Here is a 7,500-nt window from a genome sequence, read left to right as displayed (position 1 = left end):
GATTTTTTTTTTCTCCAGTCAAACTTTGGAGAAAGGTACAGAGCGGGATTCAAACCAAGACCCCTCACGGACACTGTATCGACAGTTGAGCGTCTTAACCGCTGCGCCACCTTCCACCTCCCACCACCTACCTGGTGTATGTGTGTATTTGTATTTGTATTTCTTTTTATCACGACAGATTTCTCTGTGTGAAAATCGGGCTGCTCTCCCCAGGGAGAGCGCGTCGCCGCACTGCAGCGCCACCCTTTTTTTTTTGTTTGTTTGTTTGTTTTTTCCTGCGTGCAGTTTTTATTTGTTTTTCCTATCGAAGTGGATTTTTCTACAGAATTTTGCCAGGAACAATCCTTTCGTTGCCGTGGGTTCTTTTACGTGCGCTAAGTGCATGCTGCACACGGGACCTCGGTTTTTTTTTTTATCGTCTCATCCGAATGACTAGCGTCCAGACCACCACTCAAGGTCTAGTGGGGGGGGGGGGGGAGAAAATATCGGCAGCTGAGCCGTGATTCGAACCTGCGCGCTCAGATTCTCTCGTTTCCTAGGCGGACGCGTTACCTCTAGGCCATCACTCCACATGACGGTTTGAATTACCACTAAACTGTGCTGGTGCCTGCGCTGCTTTCTCCTAAAAGCGCCCGGTGGGCTGACGTGAAACGTGGACATCACAGGTGGATCGGCAGGGGATCTGAACAATGAGTCACCACCCTGACGTTCTTGATCCAAGGTACAGGCCCCACCGCACTGTCTGTCTGTCTGTCTGCCTGTGTGTGTGTGTGTTTGCTGCGGCCTGCCTGTGATGTGATGTGCGTGTGTGTGTGTGTGTGTGTGTGTGTGTGTGTGTGTGTGTGTGTGTGTGTGTGTGTGTGTGTGTGTGTTGTGGTGTGTGTGTGTGTGTGTGTGTGTGTGTGTGTGTTATGTGTTTGTTGTGTTGTGTTGTGCTGTGTTGTGTTGTGTTGTGTGTGTGTGTGTCTGTGTGTCTGTGTGTGTGTGTGTGTGGTGTTGTGTGTTTATGTGTGTGTTGTGTTGTGTTGTGGTGTGGTGTGGTGTGTGTGTGTGTGTGTGTGTGGTGTGTTGTGTGTGTGTGGTTTGTGTTGTGTGTGCGTGTGTGTGTGTGTGTGTGTGTGTGTGTGTGTGTGTGTGTGGTCAGTTTATAGTGTTGTTGTTTTGTTTTTTGTTGTTGTTTTTTTTTCTTTCTTTAAAGGTACTGCTCGAAATATTTTGTCTCGATGAGTGCTGGAGATCGATCACAATCTGAAGAAGAGCGCCCAAAATCACCTTCATGGACAGTTGCGGAAGAAGTTGAAACACTTTCGTTTGTTTCTCACTGCTTTTAAACTCACTGCTTTTGAAGAGATTCAAAAGGGATTGGTCCTGTATCCACATGGCTACCAGTCTTGGGGGGTGGGGCGGGGGGGCGGGGGGGCGGCGGGGGGGTGTGGGGGGGGGGGAGCGGGGAGAAAAAGTAGGTTCTGTCACGTCCTTATCCAAAGCTGTAGATCAAAAGGTGATAATTTTCACTGCAGTAATGAATCAGTTACAGAAATCTTTAAGATAAAAAAACGCACACAAAAAAAAACACCACCACCTTGAAAGGGTTTAGCATAATGATATGTGTAAAAAATCGTTTCTCAGTCTAAGTGCCTGTTTTCCGTTGTCAAACTGTCAGCTGGTCAGTCTCCTACTCACCCCCCACCCCACCCACCCTCCAAAAACAACAACTGAAGGACCCCCCCCCCCACCCCCACAACCCCTCCCTCCTGCGGCCCCCACCCCCCAAAAAAAAAAACCCACAGAAAATCCGAAAGCTTGGAACAGGTACAATGAGTATTAGTGGTCTTTCGTGCGTTTATCTTTTTAATCTATTTATTCATTTATTTGTTTTAATTTTTGTTTATCTTTACATCGTCAACGTCTTTCAAGTACGCCTATAATAATACGGCCTTGTTGAACACACGTCAATATTCTAAAAGGAAATATTCTGTATGTTTTTACCTATGTTACGTTAACCCTAAACACATTCGTTGTACGGCTGAAACATAATTCTCTGTTCGCTTTGAGAACCCGCGCACTTCGCCAGCATAGTGTAACGTATCCCCGCTCAGTGTGCGTGACTGAGACTTTCTATCTCCTGAACAAGAGAGCTGTCACGTGAGATGCTTCCCTGACTTGCTTTTTTCGTGGTTAATGGTGCAGCGAAACCATTACACCCTTTTTGAAGATCTTCTTTGGACCCAGGACGAAAATTGCTTGTGCTGCTATCAATCTGCTTTGAAAATAGGTTTTTAGTTTGGTTCGTGTTTTTTTTTTTTTCTTTTTTTCTTTTCTTTTCTTTTTTTTTCCAGTCCGGCCAACTGTGACGAGTCTGTGGGGGATCATGGGAGGTTTACAAAAACCCCCCCAAAAAAAAAACACCCCAAAAACAAACAAACAACAACAAAAAAACCAAACAAACAAAAAACAACGATTGTTTCCATAATAACTCACCCACGAAGTGTTTTTCAAAGTTGATGAATTTGTCCAAACGAAAAAGTCAATGAAACTAATTAATCTGAATTATCAACAATGAAATCAAGTGATGTTGGGTTGTATGATAACTGTTGTTTGCTAAGGAGTTATTTGGAGGAGGAGGAGGAGGAGACGAAGAAGAAGAAGAAAGATAAATGATACGAAAATGTATCGTCTAAAGTGTGAACTGAGTTGTCCAAAACCTCTTACTAGTGGCCTTTGTATTCCCTGCTACAATATTCCAGACTCTTCCCTCTCACCCAGGGAATTCCACATTTATCACCTCTCTTCTACACAGGCACTCAGCACTGCTGTTATTACACCTCGGACAGAAAGCTTCTCAAACACACCTGATAAATGGGCGAACCGTCTATCACACTGAACGCATTAATAACGAACGATTTTGTTCTCTGCCAGTTGAAAGGAATGAATGGAATTAGTTTTATATTTCAGTGGAAAGATGGTATGGTGGTCAGTTAGGATACTGGATATTATGAATGATAAATTGGCGAATTATCTATCAGCTAAACGCATTGATAAATTAACAAACGATTTGTTCTCTCTGTCATTTGAAAGGAGTGAATGGACTAAGTTTTATATTTCAGTGGAAAGATGGTTTGGTGGTCAGTTAGGATACTGGATATTATAAATTGGCGAATTATCTATCAACTAAACGTGTGTGTGTGTGTGTGTGTGTGTGTGTGTGTGTGTGTGTGTGTTGGGGCTCATGTGCGTTTATGTGTATTTGTGCTTTCATATCTGTGAAAATGCATGTTTGGTGCATATCTGTTATGCATATGTGTGTGTATGTGTGAATGTGTGTCTGCATTTTTTTTTACATTTATTTGCTTGTTTATCATCATTGTTGTCTTTTTAATTTTTTTTTTATCTTATTCATTTATTTATTTATGTATTTTATTATTATTATTATATACTTATTTATTTATTTTCCTAGTTATTTATTTATATATTTATTTATTTATTTATTTTATTTCATTTTGTTTTATTTTGTACGCTTAGAGTTGACTTCATCAAGTTTTTGCGCCTTATACATATTATTAGTAGTAGTAGTATTTCTTTTTTATGTATTTTTCTTTTTTCTTTTTTTTCTTCTCTCAAGGCGTGACTAAGCGCGTTGGGTTACGCTGCTGGTCAGGCATCTGCTTGGCAGATGTGGTGTAGCGTATATGGATTTGTCCGAACGCAGTGACGCCTCCTTGAGCTACTGAAACTGAAATTGAAACTAAACGCGTTGATAACAAAAGATTTGCTCGTTGTCTTCTGACAAGAATGAATGTACGGAATCAAGTTTTCGTTGTTGTTGTTGTTGTTGTTGCTTTTTTTCAGTGAGAAAATGACATTGATGTCAGTTCGTATTGATTATGAAAGAGAAGGATTGTTTAGTGATTGACATTCCTCCTGTGACACATGATAAAAAAAAAATTATCAAGTTGTACATATTTAGTAACGAATATTCTCTTTCACTCGAACAGAAATATAATAGTTATTACCTATTAATGATAGGAGTAGTACTTGAAGAAATGCTGATAATGGGACCCGGCCCCCAAAAAAAGTTATTGTGAATTGGGTGTTCTTGTTGTGTGATCGGTCTGTCCGAACACAGAGATATGTCAACAGTTATCTTCTAATTTGTTGTGTGATCAGTCAGTCTGACGATACCATTCCCTCTCTGCTGCATCAGTCAGCTGTTGTTTCCTGTGGTCTGTCCGAACACAGAGATATGTCAACAGTTATCTTCTAATTTGTTGTGTGATCAGTCTGACGATACCATTCCCTCTCTGCTACATCAGTCAGCTGTTTGTTTCCTGTGGTCTGTCCGAACACAGAGATATGTCAACAGTTATCTTCTAATCAAGATGGTTTCTTACTTCCATTATTTTTTTTAACTATTTTTAAACGTTCACGTGTTCATATGCCTTGAACTGCCAAGATGTGCTTGCGAGCGAGCGAGCGCGCACGTGTGTGTGTGTGTGTGTGTGTGTGTGTGTGTGTGTGTGTGTGTGTGTGTGTGTGTGTGTGTGTGTGTGTGTGTGTGTGTGTGTGTGTGTATGTGTGTGTGTGTGTGTGTGTGTGTGTGTGTGTGTGTGTGTGTGTGTGTGTACATCTTGTGTGGAGTGGGTGTAGGTTGCAGTTGGAGCGGGAGGATTTGTGCGTGCGGGTGTATTCGTGTGTTCGTAGTATGCATACGTCATTGTATTTTTCATTGTAAACGCCCAGGCCTTTTGTATCATTAGATTGGGCGTATCATTATTGTCATTATTGGTAGCAGCAGCAGTAGAAGTAGTAGTAGTAGTAGTAGCAGTAGTAGCAGCAATATAACAATTCAGAAGCAGCAAGCTGTTGTGAAGAAGGGACAAAGATGTTCTTTATATGTCGTCAGTAAGACGTGACCGTGATAAACACTAACTGCCAACAGACACCATCAACAAAAGAGTAAAGCTGTCGGCTGTTACCGTAGCCGGTTGGTCTTAGGAGATAAATAGACCGTGAATCAATTTGCAGCAAAAAAAATATATATATACGCTGGATATGCGCATTAAACGGGATTTAATCCCCGGGGATTTAGAATTTCTATCCCCGTGGTGTTCAGGTGTCAAATGGCGAAATCCCCAAGATGGCTGTCACCGTCAATAAACAGTGCCGGCGTCATGGAGATACAGCCGACACAGCAGCAAAAAGCAATGAATTGAACTGGCAGTGTAGAGAGGTGTATCGCCCCTTGTCACCCAAGGAAATCTGTAATATACTTGAAAGATACTTTTGTAAGGGCTTCAGTTCAACTATGAAAAACCTCGCCGTTTGGACTCTCTCAGACTTTGGTCTGATTCGCAGACCAGTTTTTAAGTTTAATTTTCAGACTATTATCTAATTAATAACTGAAAAAATATTGGTCTAATATCAAGTGGATTTGTTTCAGTGATATGACAGTTTAACTTTTTTTTTCTTTTACAGTGATTTGATGACACCTTACCTGATCGAAAGTGTGTCGTCACAAGTCAATGGGAACGTTGATGTTTTTCTTGACTTTTTGCAGTCATTATCAGTTGTCTCTCTTGTTAAATTAAAGAGTTCTCTTTTACGAATTCCATTATGCAATCTATTTTGATCGTACATTACTATTTATTTCAAATATCCATCTTGGATTCCAGCCGCCTTCTCCCTGGTTTTCCACAACTCATCCCCTATCTCTCCTACCTATTAACCCTTTCACCGCCAGTCAATTTAAAGTGCAAAATTCCCTTGTGCTTTTAACACAGAAATATGGTGTCTAGGTCAGGGGCATAGCCCTTGCTACTGGTACCATGTAACCCAGCACTACCTGCCGCATGTGAAGTCTCCCAACGACAGACCAGGCGGAGGAGGAAACCTTTCCCAACGGCTGTGAAGGCGGAAGAGGATGACCAAAGGGCAGGGGGAGCTCTTATCCTTGGCTGGAAGTCCCCCTAGGAGACGGAGCTCCGAAGAAAAAACCTACACCTGCCGAGGCCGTCCTACACGTGGCAGTATCTGCACCTGTGGGACTGTGAGCGTCGGTAGGCGAGAGAGTGGGGAAGGGACTGCACAACTCCTCCTCACTAAAAAAAAAAAGTCACCTGTGCTGGTCAGGCAATCAGGCTAATGTCTAGCCCTTCAGAATCGGCCTCTTCTCCCATATGAGGACACACACCGACAGATAAGCCTGCCTGCCTACTCATCCGTCGGACCGACGGGAGACTCCATCATGGTGTCTAGGAATAGCTGGGGATTCCCCCTGTGATGTGTAGAAAATATGGCCTGTCCTACCACCGAACATAAAGATCAGTTGGTTCATGGATAACAGACCCATGATCTGGTCACCCTTCAGTGACATGGGTCCTCTACCTAGCTGCTGCATAAATGCGAGTTTGGCAGTGAAAGGGTTAAACGATAACATTCAGAATGTGAAAAGTCCTCTACCTAGCTGCTGCATAAATGCGAGTTTGGCAGTGAAAGGGTTAAACGATAACATTCAGAATGTGAAAAGTCCTCTACCTAGCTGCTGCATAAATGCGAGTTTGGCAGTGAAAGGGTTAAACGATAACATTCAGAATGTGAAAATTAATAGTTTGACAAAATGTCTACAATTACCGGCAATGTGTGACGGCACATCAATGAAACAAAATTCCACTCCACTCGTGGAGGTGGGGTTTTTTTTTGGTTTTTTTGCGCTTAGCTGTTGATCGTTCCACTCCACTGCTGTTCCGCTGAGCTGTTATTTATTCATTTATTCATTCTTTTTTTTTTAAAAATGTCTTTTATGTGTTTACATTGAGTGACTGTGATTTTCGTGTATTGTTTACGCAAAATACACCACACATAAATTTCTCTTATGGAGATAATAAAGTATTCTGTATTCTGTATTCATTTATTGATTTACTTATTTGTTTATTCATTTTTTTGATTTGATATGGATATTTGTATAGCTCCTGTCCTCCGTCGGAGACCAAGCTCAAAGCGCTTTACAAATTGGGGGTCATTTGCACAACAGGCTGCCTTCTTGGGTAGAGCCGACTGACGGCTGCCATTGGGCGATTATCATTCATTTCCTGGGTCATTTAATCAGATTTCAGGCACACACACACACACACACACTCAGACAGACATTTAACAGTTTACGTGTATGACCGGTTTTTTTTATTTACTCTTTACGAACAAAGATATGTGAACAATTCAGGAGCAGCTAGCTCTTAACGAACACAGAGATATGTGAACAATTCAGGAGCAGCTAGCTGGTCTGAAAAAGGAACAGATATGTTCCTTATAAGTCGTCAGTAAGACGTGACCGTGATAAACACTCACTGCCAACAGACACTACCAACAAAAGAGTAAAGCTGTCGGCTGTTAAAGCAGCCATTTTGATCTGGAAGACAAAAAGACCGTGAATCGTTTTGTGGTGTTTTCTTTAAAAAAAAAACAAAAAAAAAACCGTCTACACTGGCACTGGATGTGTCCAGTAAA

General features: G+C 41.8%; 1 protein-coding gene across 9 annotated transcripts in view; it reads left to right on the top strand.

The window, feature by feature from the left end:
- LOC143294537 (uncharacterized) overlaps nucleotides 1-7,500 on the top strand; it is a 52,904-nt gene that overhangs the window by 15,159 nt on the left and 30,245 nt on the right. For 7 of the 9 annotated variants that reach the window (XM_076605904.1, XM_076605903.1, XM_076605906.1 and 4 more), the window contains one exon: nucleotides 540-721. The exons of 1 other annotated variant lie outside the window; for it this stretch is intronic. In XM_076605904.1, coding sequence (XP_076462019.1) covers nucleotides 690-721 — 32 coding nt within the window. In that variant the 5' untranslated portion in view covers nucleotides 540-689. Of the gene's footprint in view, nucleotides 137-539; nucleotides 722-7,500 lie in introns of all 9 variants that reach the window. One more of the 9 variants, XM_076605901.1, reaches the window with a different exon arrangement.

The sequence above is a fragment of the Babylonia areolata genome, chromosome 20, assembly GCF_041734735.1.
Source record: "Babylonia areolata isolate BAREFJ2019XMU chromosome 20, ASM4173473v1, whole genome shotgun sequence".
Taxonomy (NCBI): domain Eukaryota; kingdom Metazoa; phylum Mollusca; class Gastropoda; order Neogastropoda; family Buccinidae; genus Babylonia; species Babylonia areolata.
The sequence above is the reverse complement of the archived record's forward strand: the minus strand, read 5'-3'. Positions and strand labels throughout refer to the sequence as shown.